General features: G+C 42.1%; 1 protein-coding gene across 5 annotated transcripts in view; it reads left to right on the top strand.

Moving 5' to 3' along the window:
- Window positions 1-21,049, top strand: part of TANC1 (tetratricopeptide repeat, ankyrin repeat and coiled-coil containing 1) — a 329,903-nt gene that overhangs the window by 252,748 nt on the left and 56,106 nt on the right. For all 5 annotated transcript variants that reach the window (XM_077447640.1, XM_077447638.1, XM_077447637.1 and 2 more), the window contains 2 exons: window positions 2,350-2,472; window positions 15,588-15,824. In XM_077447640.1, the coding sequence (XP_077303766.1) occupies window positions 2,350-2,472; window positions 15,588-15,824 (360 nt within the window). The remainder of the gene's footprint in view (window positions 1-2,349; window positions 2,473-15,587; window positions 15,825-21,049) is intronic.

Below are 21,049 nucleotides of genomic sequence, written 5' to 3'. Positions count from 1 at the left end.
AATAACACATGGAAGCCAAACTCTATCTCACAAACAGTTTTTCCTTTTCTCTTGGAATAAAGGTTTTACATAAAAGCTAATCATTGTAAGCACCCCCGCCAGTGTTAAATGGTTTGTCTCAGTCTATTGATGGCCGTTCCTGCCTGACATTAAAATTTGACCTCTGACAAACAGGAGTGATGGAAAACTTTCCTTGATCAACCGGCTGCCACTGAGTGTATTGTGACAGCAGAGTCCTGCTGTCAAAATTCAATCCTTCCGCAGGGAGGAATCACAAATTTGATTGGTTGGCATTGGCAATGTCTTCATTTTTTGCCCCTTCTTCCATGTTGATGCTTCATACCCATCTGGTAAATCTGGTGCTGCTTTGCATAGCTTCCAGTATTTTTTGTCAAAGTGTAACTGAACAAGCTAAAGTTACACTGATTGACCACCATGCACAGCTGCACCAAATTTTGCACTCTCTAGTTTTTGTAAATCAATCCCAGTGTCTATAATATTATCATTATACAGGATTTATAGAGCGCCAACAGTTTGTGCAGCACTTTACAATGTAGAGGGGGGACAGTACAATTACAATACAGAAGGAATGGGAGGGCCCGATAGCTCTCAATTGTCTTAGCAGACACTCCTGTAAAGCATTGAATGTGACTTGTAAGACATAGTGGAGAATTCTGAGATTGTTTCTCTGTCATTTGTTTGTAAGTGAAATACCACAATTCCAGTAAACACAGACTTTAAAGTATTTCAAGCATCTAAAAATAATTTGCAATGATGGGAATTCTGCCTCATTGGTTGTGTAAGATGATATCTCCGGAAAGATGTCATGCAGTAAACTAAACTGAAAATGTCAATAAAACGCATATCATTTTCCTCCCCTTGTTTTTCACTTCTTAATGTAATGCCTTAATATGGTGGTTGTTAGCAGATTACCACTGGGTAATTAAGGAAAAAATGGGAAAATACAAAAAATACACAGATAACGCATTATTTGTATATTAGGAAGTATGTTCAGCATATGTACAAACACTTTGCATGTTTTTGCTCTTAATGGAGAAGTAGGGCCACTTAGTTCTGCACTTCTGTGACCCGTATTCAGCTGACAGCGGGCTAAAGCCCATTGTCGGCTGACGTCACTCAGCTGGTCCAGGTTCTGGAGAGATCTTGACTTTAATGTCAAGATCCTTGACCAGCAATTGGATCAGCCTCTCAGTGTACTTCCAAGAGCCTGAGCCAGCTGTTCCCACCCACTGTACAGCCCAGCTCTCCATTGAGCACTGAAGGGGCAGACCAGAGAGCTGGTGACTATCACTCAATCTGCTCACCGAAGACAGAGAGCCAAAAGATCAGCGTTTTCTGATCGCTCGGTTCTCTGTCTTATGGGTGTCAGAGGACAGATAAAACACCGGATCGATGCTGCATAACTCCTGAAAGGAATCATGTTTGATAAATGTACTGACATCTTATTTTAAATCCCTCCCACTATTCTTTATTCTAATCTGAAAGAAAATACCTATAAAATATCTGTTGACAGTTCTGTGATCTCTCGTTGAACAGAGCCATGGTTGGGGTCACTACACAGGCACAGTCAGCCACTTAGTGGCAGATTTTGCCCTTTGGCAACCTGACCATCATTACCACCATCATCATCACTATTAGAAAGAATTACCGCTCTAAGGTAATGACTTCTCCCAAAACAGCTGTCTCCACAATCCCACAGGGTGCTGGCTCTGTTTGCAACAGGAACTGAAGTAGAAAAGATGTAGCTGGATAGCCGCACTCCGAATTATTCAACTTTATTTCAAAAATGTAATTAAAATCATAGCATCTAGGCTGGTAAACAGACTAACTGCACAGCCGCTATGACTAAGCACCGTGTTCGGTGTGAAACATGTCAGCGGCTGTGCAGTTAGTCTGTTTACCAGCCTAGATGCTATGATTTTAATTACATTTTTGAAATAAAGTTGAATAATTCAGAGTGCGGCTATCCAGCTACATCTTTTCTATATCATCATCGTTATTACCACCACCATCACCACAACCATCACTCTGTTCAGGGTACTGGTGAGATGTCATAGCTGCTAATAAGGATTTCGATTGAGGGGTGTGCTAAAGCGGACTGAATGCCCTTGTTTGTTGTCATCAATTTAACATTCTGCTAAAATTCCTTTTCAGTTCTGTTAGTCTGCATGATGTGTTACCATTAGCAATACTAGTTCAGTTTTTATTGTTTGAGTATACTGGTATCGGTTACTATGATACGCTACTAATTGCTTATTACTTTTTTTTTGCCTTATTAAAAAGTTAATTATATGTAAATCTGACAGTCGTTCTGTTTCATTGCTTCAGGGACTCAGTAAGAAGAGTGGGATCTCATCCAGTACCCTTCAAGCCTTGTGGATTGGATACAGCACAGATGGTTTGTCTGCCGCCCTTGCTTCTCTAAGGAATCTGTACACCCCTAATGTAAAGGTAATTGTACTGTGAAGAATTTGCTGTATGTGCACTTTGTATAGACAGTAATTGGAAAATGCCTTGAATGACTTTTCTACTCCAGTGGTTGATTAAAAGTTGCAATGCTCTGGAGCTCAAATGTGGGAGCAGCTTGTGCGTTTTGGATAGCGTTCAAGCAGTGACACAACACACAATGCTTCAGTACTGTGGTTAGGCCGTGACACCAACAGGACATGTGACCTGTGTCAGCTCAGGGAGCACGATCAAGACTTTCATGGCTAGAACAATATAAAGGTTCTCTGTACTCTCCCAAACTGTCCAACCATGTCAGAGGAGAAACTATAGGACTTCTAAAAGTCTGAAGTGACCTACTATATTTAATGATATGTTGCAAAGCATTAGTGTGCAGCAACCCATAGCCGCCAGTCACTGATCAACTTTCATTCGCTTGACTATACTAAGCTTGTAAAAAAAGCATTGTTGGGAATTCTGAAGGCTGAAAAATCTAAAGTAATGTCAGGAAGCGTTATTTTCCCAAAGGGTGGAACCCAACTACAAGCCAAGGCTGCAAACCTTCGCTTTGTTTTTTTTTATAGACAGCTGCCCTCGTTTTTTTTTCACTGAGGAGAAAAAAGGAAGGAGTTTGTTGGCAGAAGAGACGTACTAGGTCTGTTCTATCAAAAATGAAAGAGGGTGATAATTAGGTGTTAAAAAAACTAAAATTAACACCAAATATTAGTTAAAAATTACTTTCAACTTTGATACATATCTCATTAAAAGTGGAGCTTCTCAAATGATAAAAGAAGAAAAACAAGTTCAAACGTATGCCTAATTCAGCATGGTAGGTAAATTGAGATATCTAGTAGATTTTATGAAAAAGTCCTTCGCGTACACTAGGATGATCGGGACGTGTATCTAAATATTCTGTTATGGTTCGTGGAGATCAGGGATGCCCAGGCTTTTGCCTTCCTGGGCCACATTGGAAGAAGAGGAATGGTTTTGGGCCACACATAAAATACACTAAAAACAAGGATAGCTGATGTGCAGAAAACTTGGGCAGATCCTAATTTACCGATCACTGATATGGATAATGTACCCATCTGAGAAATAAAACTTTTTTTTTTTTAAGAAGGCAACATAAAACTAGTGCAATATTTGAGGCTGTTTTTGATAAATGAACACATCAATATCTGGTTGGATGGATGTAGTAGCGATTCTTAATCCCCTAAGTGATCGTCATATATTTTTAGTTCTAATTCTGCCCTTCATGTGCTTCATCTTTGAAAAAAGGGTAAAGAGACTCTTTTCTTCGGCTGCATGTTGTGAAGTATAAACACGCTTTTTTTTTTTTTTTTTTTTTACAAATTCCAAAAAAATAGAAGTTTTTAAAGTGGTTTTGCACTCATAATAATAAATTTTCCTATTCTGTTGCCTCTAGACCGTACATTTGATAATGCCACATTTTTTATTTTTTTTATTAATCTACCTTTTGTAATTCTTAGTATTTGATTTTCCTCCCCTGCGGCGATGGGCGGTCTCTTGCGGGGATCAGCATCACTTCCGGCTGAACCCCGCACTGTCTCCTGGGATCTCGTCCAAGTAATCCCAGGAGACATTGCGGCTAATGCAGCCGAAATCACGCGAGAAATACAGCGGAAATACATAGGAATACAGAGGAAAATCAAATACTACGAATTACAAAAGGTAGATTAATAAAAAAAAATTTAAAAAATGTGGCATTATCAAATGTACGGTCTAGAGGCAACAGAATGGGAATATGTATTATTATGAGTGCAGAACCGCTTTAAGTAAGTTTACGATTTTGTCTTGGACCACATGCGCAAGTTGGTAACCTCCTGATGTAGACTGTTCATCAAACAAAACAAGGTCCATGTTAGCAAGGATGCTTGTGCAAGCTCACAAGGTATACTTTATCAAGGGAATAATGCTAGTGCTGCATGGACACCGAACCTTTAATCCATGATAAAAACATCAATTTTGGTCCCCTGTTCCAGAGTGTAAACTTATGGGCACGAAAGCATAGAGGTGTGGAGAGGCCTGTTAGGCGCTGCCCCCTGTAATGAGAGGGAATACCAGCCCTTTTTTTTTTTTTCAAACTTTAGCTCCTCCATAAAGCAGTAATAAACCACATCCAAAAAAAAAAAGAAAATCAGGGCCTCCGGCATACTAGCACAAGTATGTCAGATTTAACTGAAAATGAAGCCCTCCAGTGGCACATTGTCACTGCTGAATGTACTACCATCGTCACCCAGTCTTCTTTCTGGGTTTTTGGGCTTTGGGTATCTGGTTGGCCGAGCTGTTGATGGTGTCACATGCATGGGTGTCGTTGTTTACGGCGCGGCTCTGAAGGAACAGCACGGTTGTGACGTTTCTGCAAAGCGCATGCATTGGTTATGTCACCGGCTGCATCCAAAGAAAATATCTCCTAAATAATGCATGTTTAGGAGATATTTAAAGTACCTATAGGTAAGCCTTCTTATAAGATTACCTATAAGTAAAAAATCTTACCTGGAAGTTTACTCCCACTTTAAGGCTCAAGACCTAACTAGTAAAAACAATTTAAGTGACTAACATAAAATAAGATCACTGCAGGTGTTTCTCTCTTGTCCTTTTGCATAACGGACAGTGCCCTTTCCCTCTAACATCGACGGAGGATGACCGCATCCTCACCAGTTTCAGATTCCAGACCACTAATGACTGCTGTTCACTCCTTTTTCAAGCTGGCTTCTTTGACCTTGGATGGTAACATAAGCTGCTCACTTCTGTCCCAAGGCTGCTTTGTTTTCTTTCTCACGTTTAAAGGGTTTTTAATTTGTTCACAACGTAAGTTGCCATTTTGGGACAGCAAGTAATAATAATTATACAGAAAAACCTTGCTTTGAGAGTAACTTGGCTTGAGTGCGTTTTGCAAGACGAGCAACATTTTTAAATCAATTTTGACTTGATATACAAGCAAAGTCTTGATATATGAGTAGAGTCATGTCACAACTGAGTATAAAAGATAAGAGAGGCGCCTCTGAGTGTAGCAATTTGGTTACATTTAATGAAGGTACAACATTTAGCAACTCACATGGTTGATGATTAAAAGAGGTGCATCTAAGTATGCAGGCATCCGGGGTAAAGCCGTCCACATAGACCATCCCCTGCACCACACTGCGCTCCATGAGCTGTTCAAGCCTCACTTTCAGATTGCTCTACTCCTGGGTAGTATTCCCAGTCACAATTGCAGACCGACAGTGGTGCGGAGGATGGTCTATGTGGACAGCTTTACCCTGGAGGCCTGCATACTTAGATTTGCCTCTTTTAATCATCAACCATGTGAGTTGCTAAATGCTGTACCTTCATTAAATGTAACCATATTGCTACACTTAGAGGCGTCTCTCGTCTCTTTTATACTCTGTAGCTCCTGCTGGATTTTGCTTCTAATCCCCTTGTGGAGGCTTCCATTTGTGGATGGACATTTTATGGTTACACAACCTATTATATTGCTATAATCTTTTTATATGGACTCTAAACTGAAGGACTTATGAATAAATGGTTGTGGAACGAATCATGTGAGTTTCCATTATTTCTTATGGGGAAATTCGCTTTGATATACAAGTGCTTTGGATTACAAGCATGTTTCCGGGAAAACAAATTATGCTCGCAGTCCAAGGTTTTACTGCGTCTCAATCAATGTCCCATATGTTACCCCTTTATTGATCTGTTAGCCAAAATGTTGATTGTGATCTTCAGTATCTGAATCACTATTACCTCATAAGAAACTGTTACTTGTATAAGCTGTTCGTGAGCCCCAATTACCACCGAAATTACGAATCTATTGAAATGTCTTCTCGCTGTGCATTGTTTGTGTATTATATAACGCCCTCGCTCATTCAATAAGGGTTTGCAATCTCTACGGTACGGAAGTTCTTATACAAAACCAGCTTTAAATTTGTTTCCTCTTTTCAGTATAGGACTATTTTATTTTCTCAGTTCCTTCCCCGCCTACAAACCTTCCTGAACTCATTCATCAAACCTTCTATTGGTGTTTAGACTTCTTTCTGTAGTTGTCAGGATGCAAAGTTTTGCAATTATAGTAATATGGGGTCATGTTTACCAAAGGCCTTCCCAACTGTGTGTTAATTGCAGTGTTTTGTCCGGGCCGTGTCTGCTGGAGATCGCTGTTGCTGCAGAGAAGATTTATATTGGTAGTAGTTGAAACCTTATCCCGGAATAACGAAGCTAAACTAAAGAGGTTTATTTTACTAGGCTTTCCACCTCAGTGGATATCTCATTAAGAATAATGTAAAAGGATAAAGCGTGTTCTACTTCGTGTGCTTTTCAGTGTGTCTAGATGGATGTAGAGAATTCCATATAGTTATAAATGAGCAAACTATAGATATTGCTTCTCATACATGATATTTTTATTGTCGTTTTTCTATTCTTTTTGCTATTTGAGTTCCCCTTATATATTTTTTAGATTTTCATTATTATGATATTTTTTTCCATGAAGGAAATGGAATCTCTATATCTAAAACCAAACTATACAATATGTCTTTGACCAATTTGCTGTTACGCAGGACAAAAATTAAAAACCTGACAGATCCCAACCATTAAAGGAGCAGTATGGATCACAGGGGAGCGGTTTGTTCTGCACTCCTGTGACCCATTTTTATCTGTCACTCAGCCGGCCCAGGCACTGGATCGATCCCGACTGTCGGGATCCACCCAGATGCCTGGACGGACAGCTGGCTCAGCCTGTCAGTGAGATGCCAGGAGACTGAGCCAGCCGCTTCTAACCCCTCCTCAGAGGGGCAGAGCAGAGAGCTGGTGACTGACAGTCACCAGCTCTCTGTTTAGAGCGGAGGGGAGTACTGAGCGGTCAGCAGAATTTGATCACTCAGTTCCCAGTGCAGAAGCAGCGAGGGGGCAGATGCAAGTACCCACCTAGGTGAGTATACATTTTTATTCTTTTGGAAACCTTTTACTTTTCTTTTAACCTACTCCTACACAAAACTGGGAAAAAGTATTGTCTTTTAAAGTAGAACTTTGGCCTCCCATTAAAAATATGAAAGCTTATCTGTGGTCAAAATGTGAAATCATATATTTCTATACTAATTACCACGTTGTATTTATTTTTTATTTTTTTATAACCTACTCTTATTAATCTGAATGATTGTGAAGTTTAAGAACTTTCTTTGTGAAGATCCCCACATATTTACTTGGTTGATTTCTATGATGTATAGTCACTATGCCCTGTGGGTAGGCACTGCAGTCTCACACATGGCACAGAGCCTGCCTTCCGAACTACAGAGGTGCCGAAAGGAGTCGTTTCAGGAGGCAGAGTCGGTATGAGAATTACTGCTTGTAGACAAGTACCATGGGATATGTAGTCCTTCAGAATGGAAAGTAAACAGGAGGGGAGAAGCTGCGAAGCATGCAGAAAAAAACAGGAAGTTGTGGAAAGAGATGGCCAGCAGACAGGCAGCACTCGCAACATGAAAGAATGGATTTGATGCTTATTTAGACTGTCATACAGGAGTCTTTAGTTGTACATTAATTATCCACTTCAGCTCCAGCGACGTCCTTTACATCGCTGGACTTTGAGTGGTTATACTTGATGATGCCGGCAGCCGTAGGCATCATCCCAATATTTTTTTCTTGGAGGCTGTCAGCTTTTTTTTTAGAAGCAATCCTACCGGGATTGCTTTTACAACAGCCGGAAGGGACATCCTCCCCTCCTGTCGCCTTCCGTGACTTTCTCGTGTTCCCCATCCTGCCCATGGCTGGCCATAGAGGTAGTTGGAGCCTGGAATGTCTCTGATTGTCTTTATGGTATAGAAAACCAGAAGTGATGAACATACATCACTTCCGGTTCCCCCAGATGTAAACGGCACCATTTTTAAATAGAGAAATAATTTGACCACACCAATCTTGGTGTGATCAAATGCTTTTAAGGGCAGAGGAGTGTCTCCATAAAGAGTAACTGTCACTGCTTATTGCTATCACAGGGAACATTGATATCCCCTGTGATAACAATAAAAGTGATTAAAAAAACAAAAGATTTAAAGCAATCGTGTAAAAATAATTTAAAGAATGTTAAGCGCTCCTGTCGCCCCCAAGCTTGCGTGCAAAGGCATGCGTCAGTCCCGCACAAACACACCGATCACCCCACATGTGAGCTATCGCTGTGAACATCAGATTGTGGGCAGTAATTCTAGCACCAGACCTCCTATATAAATCTAAAGTAGTAATCTGTGAAGGCTTTTAAAGCGTCATCTATGGATAGTAAAATTTATGCCATTTGTTGCAATTTAAAGTGTGACATGTTTGGTATCTCTTTACTCGGCGTAACATCATCATTTATATTTTACCAAACAATTGGGCATTATATTGTGTTTTTTGTGCATTAAAATTTAAACAAGTGTATCCCCCCCCCCCCCCCCCCCCCCCCCAAAAGTGTTTGAAAAACCTTTGCACAAATACCATGTGACATAAATTTCAACACCCACCATTTTCATAAAAAAATGCAGCATAAACAATAACACTATAAAAAAGTATATAATGTTTGGGGATTCAAAGTAGTTTTCTAATAAACAAGTAAACAAAAATTGCCAGAAAAGGTCTGGTCTGCAAGTGGTTAAACGTTAGTTGCTCAATTGCATGATTGGTATGACCTATCCATCCAGTGGGTTCAGGAGACAGTGGTATATCTCTGGACTTTCTCTGCAGATATCCCTTGGAAAGATCTCTGTGGAAGAATCGATTGAACATGTTAGATTTTCCCCTTAATCTAAATGGTTTCTCCAAGATTAGGACAGTCCATAAACGCAGTTTACCCAACTTTTTCATCTGTCCTGTTGATGGTAAGGGGAGATGTCTTTTGTGCCCCGATGTCTTTTCATGACCTCCTGGCTTAGTTAGGTGGACAGCTGAAATTGGTCCACTTGTGAATTACTTATCTTGTCTTATTTTGTACAGCATGCCTTTGTAGTATCATGCTACCCACTTAGAGGCATTTGTGTTTGTTTTTTTATTGCCATGGGTACACTATAGGCCCAGATTTCTACAGTTACATGAGAAAACTTCACACAGTTCCAGCGTTCCGCAGAGCTGATGTAGTGCATTATTACTGCCAATAGTCAGATCTGGCCTTTACATTTTAACTGGCAAGTGCAATTTAACACATGATGTAATGATGGTGTGAAAGCAGAATCGTCTGGGCCTATATGCACTGTAAATGTTTGTAATTATGAACCCCAGGGAAGGGACTAATGGAACCGTCACTTTTTTTTTTTTTTTAAGTGGAACTGTCACTGTTGGACCCTACAAATATTTTGTGTATAGGAGGAACACCGTCATGCTCTTATAACACTGCAATAATAAAAACTTGTGGATATGTCCTAAAGTCTACATCTACATAAAGTAAAAAAAAAAAAAAAAAATATGAATGTAGTGTAGCGTGATGAACTGTTACTTTCATTCTTGATCATCTAATTGCACCCTACGGCCCCTTTCACACTGGGGCATTTTTCAGGTGCTACAGCACTAAAAATAGTGCATGTATGGCGCCTGAAAAAATCTGGCCCCTTTCACTCCAGTGTGAAAGCCTGAGGGCTTTCACACTGGAGTGGTGCTCTAGCAGGACGGTGAAAAAAGTCCTGCTAGCCGCATCTTTGGAGCGGTGTATTCACCGCTCCTAAACCACTCCTACCCATTGAAATCAATGGGGCAGCACGTCTATACCACCCGCTATACCGCCGCTGAAGCGGCACCTTGTGGGCGGTTTTAACCCTTCTTCGGCTGTTACCGGGGGTTAAAACCACCCCCCTAGTGGCCGCATACTGCCGCTAAAACGACTGTAAAGCGCCGCTAAAAATAACACCGCTCCCGCCCCAGTGTGAAAGGGGCTTTAGCCTTAGGAAGGCCGTTGCTATTGTAAAGTTCTATGTTATTGCTCCACTCAAAGCAATGGCTCTGATGCCTAAAGCTAAAATACTGTCTAGGACACCTTAAAGTGATACTAAACCCACAACAGTAAAATCAGTCTGTATTTGCAGTAAAGCATGCTTGTTATACTCACTGTAGGACCCTAAGGGGTTAATCCTCCGCATTGTGTAAAACGGTTGTTTGAACCTGTATGCACAGATCCTCCCCTTCTTCCACTATCCTCAATCTATTTGCTGATTGAACAGAGCCTTGGATGCAAGCTGCACGTGTCTGGTTTGGTGTGTATTGCTAGAGAGTTTTTATTTTTCATGAAAGGGTGCATGTGATCAACACAGGCCCAATCAGCACTGTCCAGGCAGCGGGTCAGGGGTCTTGAGGCCTCATAGGACAAATCAGAGTAGAATGAAAACTCCTTCTACAAGCTTTTACCAAAAACTGATATAAGTCATAAGACTGCTGTAACTGCTGATGAGAAAAGGTATTTAGCCGTTTATATTTACTAAAATAATTGCATTTCCGAGTGTACTGTGTACTGCGGGAGACCAGATATAGCGAATGCAGGCTCCTGGGTTTAGTAACACTTTAAAAGAGAAGTTTGATCAAAGCTTTTTTGGCTATTCTTCTCTTCTGAAAGTCACTGGTCTCTGCTCATAGCGGATTGAGAACTGAGCAATCGGAAGTCATGTGATCGCCCAGTTCTCGGGCTTAGTCAGTAGGGGACAGCTGCAGCATCACAACTATGCTGCAGCCATATAGGTTAGTACAGTTGTGCTCATATTTGTATGGCTGAATTCATGATTTCTTGGCCATTTTTCAGAGAATATGAATGATAACACAAAAACTTTTCTTTCACTCACGGTTAGTGTTTGGCTGAAGCCATTTAATGGCAAATTATTTCCTTTGACCCCATTTGCTGTTTACGCACCACCATTTTGCATCATCACGCAAGCTGAGCTCACAATATTCCGGGACTGAGGGGCCTTCTTATGCCATTATATGAGCGCTGCTCAGTCCCGCCTCCGAGGAAGAAGAGGAAACTGCCATAACGTCACAGCACCAGTTAAACAACATTAGATGGAAGGTAGGAATAGAAGTTTTTTTTCTATGAATAAAATATACTGCTGTAGGCTTTGGAGATTTGGGTGAGGATAGCCGCCATACTGCTTTAAGTGATACTCCAGCTTGATGAATTAGAACCAGTGCCTTTACTTTTGGGTTGTGGTGTTACTCTATGGAAAAATATGTAGCCTTTCTGCTGTTTCCTATGATTGAGGGAGGCTCCAGTTTGGGCCTGGAAAGTAAATGCATTTTTAAGTATTTTGTTGAAGATCATACTTCACATTCTTCCATAAGCGGCGTTTGCCAGACTGTGCAGAGGTTAGGCTTCGTGGAAAACCCATCAGTCTTCTCAACACCTTACAGTCTGGCTTCTTCTATGGACTGGAATTGTAATCTGCTAGAGCCATACAGTATATGAAATGGATCATTAAACATTGCGTATAAAGAGGACCAGTATTCTTCTATGCTCACTGACAGCTGTCATTGATGTGTTTTCTAGTGTTGTGTACTACTAAGACTGATAAGTAGGCATTGTCACTTCTTTATGCTTTATTGACTTTGCAAATTAATTTCCTCCTTTTTGTACTTGCCTGCAGACATCTGTTTGTTTGCTGAAACGTTCAGCCATACAACCCAGTTATAAAACAAATAAAAACAACACATTAGGAGTGTGGCAGTCTATCTTTATTTTAGCTACTTGTAATTGATTTTATTTATTACATGTACTTGTATAGCACTGCCATTTCTTGCAGTGCTTTACATATGAATGAATGTGATTGTAAACGATCACCTTGTAAAGGAACCCATTCAGCTTAACCAATTCAATACAGGGCACTTAAACACCTTCCTGCCCAGACCAATTTTGAGCTTTCAGCGCTGTCGCACTTTGAATGACAATTGCGCGGTCATGCTACACTGTACCCAAATGAAATTTTTATAATTTTTTCCCCACAAATAGAGCTTTCTTTTGGTGGTATTTGATCACCTCTGCGGTTTTTATTTTTTGCTAAACAAATAAAAAAATACCGAAAATTTTGAAAAAAAAAAGTGTTTTTTTGTTTCAGTTTCAAATCTTTGCAAATAAGTACGTTTTCTCCTTCACTGATGGGCACTGATGGGGTTACACTGATGGGCAATAAGGCGGCACTGATGGGCACAGATGAGGTGGCACTGATGAGGTGGCATTGATGGACACCGATATGTGGCACTGATGGGCGGCACGGATGGGCACTGATAGGTGGCACAAATTGGCACTGATAGCTGGCATGGATTGGCATGGATATGCATGGATAGGTGGCACAGGTGGGCATGGGTTAGTCGGCACAGGTGGGCATGGGTAGGCGGCACAGGTGGGCATGGGTAGGCGGCACAGGTGGGCATGGATGGGCACTGATAGGCGGCACAGATGGGAACTGATAGGCGGCATTGTATTATAATATATTGTACTAATGGATGCCAATCAGTGCCAATCAATAATGCATGCCAATCAGTGATGCCCATTGTGGGCACTGATTGGCATCCATTATGGGCACTGATTGGCATCCATTGTGGCACTGACTGGAATCCCTGGTGGTCTAGGGTGGCATACCTTGTCCTGGGCATCCCTGGTGGTCTGGTGGCGTCCCTGGTGGTCCAGTGTGGGCATCCTCGGGGGGGCTGTGCTGATAATCGATCAGCACAGACCCCCCCTGTCAGAGGAGCAGCCGATCGGCTCTCCTCTACTCGCGTCTGACAGATGCGAGTGAGGAAAAGCCGATCACCGGCTTTTCCTATTTACACTGTGATCAGCCGTGATTGGACACGGCTGATCACGTGGTAAAGAGTCTCCGTCTGAGACTCTTTACCGAGATCGTAGTTGCCGGGTGTCAGACTGACACCCCGCAACAACGATCGCCGCGATGCGCGCCCCCGGGGGGCGCGCAGCGGCTCATAATCCTGATCACGTCATATGACGTCTGGTCAGGATTATGCAACCACTTTGCCACCGTCTATTTGTTATAGGGCGGGCGGCAAGTGGTTAAACAAAGAAATGAAAGGCAAAACATGTGTATAGTTTTAAAAAAAAAAATGTAAATACCTTTTTTCCGCTTTTTTTTAATAAGTGGTCACACTTATTAGTGGTCCATTAAGATTAAAAAAAAAAAAAAACCTTCTGCCTTTACAACTCCTTTAAATCAATGGGTTTACTTACACTTTAATCTGTTTGCCCTCACTTACACTTTTAGTGGTCAGCTGGTGGCTTGGGAACACACCCATCTCGGAAGGCTTTTTTTTTCTCTAACTGAACTCTGTTAGTGTTAATCAATTCAGTTTTTTTTTTGTAATCAATAAAATCCCTATACTTATAAACAAGTGTCCTCTAACGCAGGTTTTTTATTGAATCCCCGTGAATATGTTCTGATTTCCCCTGTATTGAATTGTATTGTAATGTCTGCCCTAACGTTGTAAAGTGCTGTGTAAACAGTCTGCACTATATAAATCTTGTATAATAATAATATTCAGTAAAACAGAGCACAGGACATTTGTGAAAGTACCACTAAACCTGTGCAAATAGTGCATTTACAATCATAATAATAATATTGAGAGCAGCTCGTTGTAAGCAGATATGATGTGAAAAAAATATAATTAAAATATAATATAATTAAAATGAATTAATTAGAACCACGCTCTCTAGGAAATATATTACTCTAAAGTATTTTAAAATGCAAATGCTCTAATGGCATGAACCAAAGCCAACAAACATGGTGAATGTGTAATGTGAATTGTGTGCGACAACCACAATGAACAATATAAAGTGATCAAATGTGTCATTCAAAAAGTTCATTTAATTCTTGTAAGCATTTACAAGAATTGAATGAACTTCTTGAATCACATATTTGATCAATTTATTTTGTTCATTGCGGTTGTCGCACACAATTCACATTACACGTTCACCATGTTTGTTGGCTTTGGTTCATGCCATTTGCACTTTAAAATACTTTAGAATAATATATTTCCTCAAGAGCGTGGTTCTAATTAAATTGAATTATATTCTTTTTCTCATCATAGGACAGTGGTAATGTATAAAGTGCTGGGCTGCAGCTAGATTTCTCCTTCTGTCTAAATATAGCAGTAAAAGCCGTAGAAGACGAATCATGTCTCGCTATCGGTTACAGAAATTTGCTGTATTCCATAAGTCTGCTAGTCTCTCAGTTAACAAGAATCGTGAGCCTCATAGCTGACATTAATTGAAAGCAAACCTGCCTGTATTGCCCATACCAGATGATTGGCCCTTACTTCTCATGTCTCTTGGATAGACTAGAAGATGAAAGGTCGGGGCCCTTGAGTTGTTATGCAAAGCACAGCTTCCCTTTTAGTTTATTTTAACCTAGAACATGTGCTAAGTGCAAGTAACAGGCTTCATACTCTTTGTACCGACCCTGCAAGGCCACCTCCCAAGGGATGGTCATCGGCTAAGACTCAAAAGCTGAGATTTTGCATTCTGCGGAAGGGAAGCTCGAAAAGATGATGAAATGCAGAAGTTATTAAAAAAAAAAGGAAAAAAACATCACCCCGGCTAAAGTAATAATCTCCCTTTTGCTGGCTCATGTTCCCCTCCCTTTTGGTTGTTCCAATTGCACCCAGGTAGATATCCTTATTACTTAACAGACCTTGTATGATAGGAAATAACCGGCTTTAGTATGACAGGTCAATAACCCACCACTGGTCAGTCATTGCCAACACAAGTCTTTGATTTTGGAGTTCTGTAAAGGTTTTTCCATTCTAAAAACATGCTGGAGAATGCCAGTTTTCCGCTATAAGGTGTCAGGGGAGGTTAATGTTCCTTTACAGTCCCAAGCAACTTTAAATGCACTTATATTATCTTACACCTATTATACGTTTTTCATCTGTCAGTCCTCCTTTAATAGACCACAATGTATTCCCATGCCCTGCATCAAGAATGCAGGTTAAGTCTAGCTTATTGTGTTTCAGGGAATATCACAGAGCTGGTGTAAAGTGCATACACAAATGTCTTCTGTGGTTTTGGCTCTAGCCAAGCAAACTTAATGTGCTGCAGCTGCCTATAGCATTCCTAAATCCAGGGAAAAAAAAACTAACCTACTTCTTGATTCTTTTTGCAGGTGAGCCGACTCCTGATTTTAGCCGGGGCAAACGTCAACTACAGGACAGAGGTGTTAAATAACGCCCCAATTCAGTGTGTCCAAGCGCACCTCGGTCACGAGGAGATGGTCTGCCTGCTGCTGGAGTCTGGTGCCATTGTGGATGGGATGTCAGAGAGTGGAATGACCCCGCTGTGCTATGCAGCTGCTTCTGGACACCTAAATATTGTAACCCTCCTGAGCAAAAAAGGAGCAAAGGTGACTATAATGGGGACAATTTAATAAAGTATTTGTGATCTTTAGAAAGTCCTGCACTTAAAGTGGTTGTAAATCCTTACATATACCCAGTGAAGTGACTGGCATTAGGTGATAGAGATTAAACAAATCTTCCTACATAAGTTGTACCTGTCTATCTGCAATCTTCTCTACGTTTGTTGAAAGTGCTGAATTATGAAGCTTGTTTGACAATTCAGGAAAAAGGCGGGTCAAAGAGCTGAGATTACACTCTGCAGAGCTCACTGAAGAGAGCTCTGAGAGCTGATTGGAGGGAAGGGACACACCCCCTACACACAGGAAAGGCACTGAGGCTGTTAAGCAGCTGGAGATCTCTCCCCGTCACCCTTTTTTTGTCTTGGTGTCAAGAAAACTTGTCAGAAGTGATTTATGCTGATAGCAGAGGAACGAAGCAGCAGACAGAAATGACACTTAATGCTTTTAATTGAACACACTATAGAGGGATATGCTATGTGCATAATTTGTGTCTGAGGTTTGCAACCACTCTAAAACTGAACTTAAAGCGGGAGTCCACCGGGAGTCCGCGTTTTTTTTTTTTTTTTTTTAAAAGCCAGCAGCTACAAATACTGCAGCTGCTGACTTTTAAAATAGTGACACTTACCTGTCCAGCGCGCCCGCGATGTCGGCACCCGAAGCCGATCTCTAGGTCGCCTGTCGGGTCCTGCCGCCGCCATCTTGGGTATGGGAATCAGGAAATGGAGCCTTTCGGCTTCATTTCCCGGTTCCCTACTGCGCATGCGCGAATCGCGCTGCGCAATAAGGACGCTCCCCGCTGCCTCTGGGATCTGTGTGTTTCCCAGCAGGCAGCGGGGCACTTGCGGGAAGGGGCGGGCACTTGCGGAAAGGGGCGTACGTTACGCCCCTTTCCGCAGAGAGCTATCCCGGAAGTGGGTGCAGTTACCTGGATTATCCAGGTAACTGCACCCCCCTCCCCCCTGAAAGGTGCCCATTGTGGCACCGGAGGGGGGGGAGGGTTCCGATGAGCGGAAGGTCCACTTTAGGGTGGACCTCCGCTTTAAAGCCGAGTTCCAGCCTCAAAAAAAAGATTTAAAAGTCAGCAGCTAAAAATACTGTAGCTGCTGACTTTTAATATAAGGTCACTTACCTGTCCCCACGATGTCAACCCTCCGAAGTGGGATTCGTCCACCGGCTCGGCTGCAGGCACCGCCATTGCAATTAAGGGTAATTGGCTGTCCTTCTGTCTTCTGGGACACACACAGGTCCCAGAGGGCAGCGGGGGGGGGGGTAAGGACCTATGCAGATGGAGAAATGACGTACCTCGCCATGGTGGGTCTAGGACAGAAACGGGTGCACGGGCGCCACCCCCTCATCCATGCGTCTGGCCCCTTGCAGGATGCCAGATGCATGAATTCCACAGACAGTGTTTTTTTTTTTTCTTTGTTTTTTTGAAGCATGTGACTAGAGCCAGGGGCTCTCATAGGCTTCAAAATGGGGTGGGCTGGGACTGCAGAGCACTTCGAACAGAGCCCACCCAGTTGTGTGATGATAGCGAATAAAAGTTATTTTCACACTGAATCTCCTCCCCGCCAATCAGGAAGCGGGCCTGAGACCCATTTCCTGATTGGCTGAAAGGAGAAGCATTCCAATTGGCCGCAGAGGAGGAGGGAGGAGACGGAAGCTGCTGAGCAGGTCAGTGGGGAGCTGCCCATGATGCCCACAGTGGAGAGCAAGGGAAGCCACCGGTGATGCCCTTAGATGAGAGAAGAGGAAGCCGACCGGATTGGGGGGCTGTGGTTGCACCGCTTGCCACCCCCCCAAAAAAAATTACCACTTACATCCAGCCGCCATCGGACAGAAGTACACCTTTGTACTCCACAAAAGGTAAAAAACAAATAGAAAAAAAATGTATCTATCCAAAAAAGAAGAGGTCGGTGGGGGTGGTTTTTTGTTTAGGACAGAGTTGTCTTTTTGCCTGGAACTCGGCTTTAAGGTCAAACAGCTCAACATACAGATGAAATACTAAAATGAGAGGAGTTTTTATGCCAAATTTGTATCTGTAGTTGTATTCTGTCCATCTACCTTTGAGATTTACACAGCTCTGTTTGGCAGGGAGGCATTAAAACTTACAGGTCTGGCTGCTTCCACAGCCTGTGGATGGACATTGAAAAAAGGAGCAGCACATCAATGAGCTCATCTGTCACTCTGTTCTCTCTTCCTGTCAGCATGCATCTTTTTTGGCACCTGAGCACGACAGCTTAAGAGATAGGCCCGGGCATACATTATACAATTTTTTGCACAGTTTTCCTTCAGATTTACCAAACTCATATGAGGTCAAACATAAACACTTAAATTTTGTATGCAATCAGGCAGGCCCGTGCACTACATTGTTAAAGGTAATCTAAAGAAAATTGAATAATGTATGGCTAGCTTTAGGCTTCTGCGGTTTTTGCCCATCCCAGTTTGAGCTCTGTTGTACAGGAACTGCAAATAGGCTAATATCGGGTGATATTCTGATGCTTACACTGCTTGCTTTTAAACAAATGCAACTATTGATGTATTAATGAATAAAGTATGAAAGATCTATAATTATATATTTTTTTTAATGTTCTGGATCCTCACGTGCAGCCTCACGTTACAATCTTCAAGATCATTTAGGGAAAACCTGTTTTTGTATTTCACATTTAGGAAATCTATGATGCTATATATTATATATAGCATGTCATGTATTATACATGACAATCCCAGGGATCTCAGCCAAGTATGGTAATTGTGCAATGCAGGAATTACTATTACTTGAATTGTATTTTGCCTGCAATAATTATATGCACATTGGCAGTCTCCACCCTTGGATTGAACTGTGCTCCTCCACCGATATATTTTACAATGGCAGGCAGGCTTCAGTTAGAATGTGTGAAGCTTCGTCCCTTGTGTGTGGAATTCGCTCTGCATGTGGCCCGTAAGATGTGGGTTACTAGATCCCGGGTCATTAATAGGAATTTGTCAGAATGTGCCCCCTTCCCCTCTAATATCCAGCAGATGTTGTGGCTTCCTCATCTAATGAAGCTCACAGAGAATACACTTCCTGTGCTGTTGCCGAGCTTCAGCTATTCCGGCAGATGGAGAATATTGGCAAGACTCTGCAAGGTCCTTATTGAAATGTCTTCTCTTGCCCTGATTTACTAGAATGGCTGATTGAGGAATCCTTTATATTGCTGGAAGGGAACCTACCAGATTCTATTTTTATTCTTACAAACTTTAAATCCAGCCGAACGACTGGCTTCTATCGGACCGGCTGCTATACACACGGGTTGAATGTCGACTGTTTTTTGTTGAACCGGCCGGTGCCGTCTGACATTCGGCCCTTGTGTTTTAGGCTTAAAGTGGTAGTAAACTTTGTACTACCACTTGGCTTACCTGTAGGTACCGTGAATATCTCCTAAACTTGCGCAGTGATATCACCGGCGCATGCGCTCTGAAGGTCCAGCTTTACAGTGCTGGACCTTCAGAGCCCATGCCGGAAACAGCGACTCTCCTGCACATGCACGGGAGTTACATCATTGCGCCACCGGCCACTCATGTAGCCAGAGGCCGCGAACCCAGAAGGAAGACCCCGGGGGAAGACGTCAGCACTCTCAGCAGTGACATCATGGCGCTAGAAGGCTTCGTTCTAAGACAAGTTTCGTGTGATGCATACTAGCCCATTATGACATTGCCTTGCAAGGAATTTTTTTTTTTACAACCTACAGTTTACTACTGCTTTAAATAAGCAGATTTGAAAAGGTTAGCATAAGGCATAGAATAACTAGAGATTAATGGGAATAGGTTTATGACTACGGATGAGCTCCGGCGTGTTCGCATGCTCCACGTGCAGAGCCCGCCAGGAAGTCGGCGCAGCGCTGCACTAATCACAGGCAGTGAGACATTGCCCGATCTCTGCAGCCACGCATCGGGGCATGTGGAGCATGCGAACAAGCCAGAGCACATCCTTAGTTATGACATCTAAAGTATACCTGTCATGTATTCCAAATAGTCACCCAAAATGTAGACTGGGAGGAATCTTGCAGACATTATTAAAGTGTTACTAAACCCACAACAGTAAAATCTGTTTCTATATGCAGAATAGTATGCTTGTTATACTCGCTGTGAAACTTAAGGGGTTAATTCTCTGTATTGTATAAAAAGGCTCTTTGATCCTGTATGCGCAGATCCTTCCCCACCTGCAGGGTCTCTCTTGGCAAGGCCAGATAAGACACAGTGAGTGTAATACTGCTGCTCAATTTGGTCTCTACTGGAGAGAATATTTCCTGTTTGAGTTCAGCTTTTTAGGTCACATGATATTGACATCACACATTTGGACATGTATACAGATCCTAAATGACAGCCCAGTCCCTCCCCCTCCTCCTCCATGCCCAGTAACTAAAAAAACACAGTGGGTGGGATGTCACTTCTTTATTGATGGATGATCTGCCTCCCATAACAGCTTGAGGACACAGGCTATAGTGGAAATCTCCTCCTACCTGAACACTCAGCACTTGGGCAGACCCTGCAGTTTATCACTTGAGCGTGGTATACAGATTAGCCAAAAAGTTATATAGTGGCAGTATGTTCATGTAAAAAGATTTATAAGCGGTGGGCACTGGAGGGGGGGGGGGGGCAGGGGCAGCAGATTAACTATTTTTATATTACTGGGTTTAGCAAAACTTTATTATCTGTTTGTTAGAAATAAATGCTGTAAATTGTCTGCACATTAGACGTGGTCAACATTTATTTAGTTTTTTTTTATTTATTGCAAGTATTTATATAGTGCCAACAATGTATGCAGTGCTTTAAATACCATTCCCATCAATCCCTGCTTTAAGGAGCTGACAGTCTAAACCCAGCCATACATGATTCGAAGTGTGGCTGGTTCTACAGGGAGTGGCTGAATTTAGATTCATGCATGGCACTGGGGTTGTACAGAAGTTGATCTACTTGATCGACTTCTGTACAACCTCCCTGATGGAAAATTTCCTCTTGATCAGTGGTGCAGGCTATAGCCTGCAATGCCGATTAATGTATTCTGATGGCCACCGTCAGAATACAATAGCTCAGCAAGGAGGCTACCCCCATCCAACTTGAATGTGTGGATGGGGGAATTGAGCCATTCCTTATTTTTTTTTTGTCATTAAAACCCATCTATGGGGCTGATTAAACTCCTTCTGTCACATGGACAGATATACACACATACT

Source organism: Lithobates pipiens, unplaced genomic scaffold (assembly GCF_037356315.1).
Source record: "Lithobates pipiens isolate NorthernLeopardFrog02 unplaced genomic scaffold, aLitPip1_a1.2 Scaffold_22, whole genome shotgun sequence".
In the NCBI taxonomy this organism is placed as follows: domain Eukaryota; kingdom Metazoa; phylum Chordata; class Amphibia; order Anura; family Ranidae; genus Lithobates; species Lithobates pipiens.
Note: the sequence above shows the minus strand (reverse complement) of the source record. Positions and strands in the feature narration are given on the sequence as shown.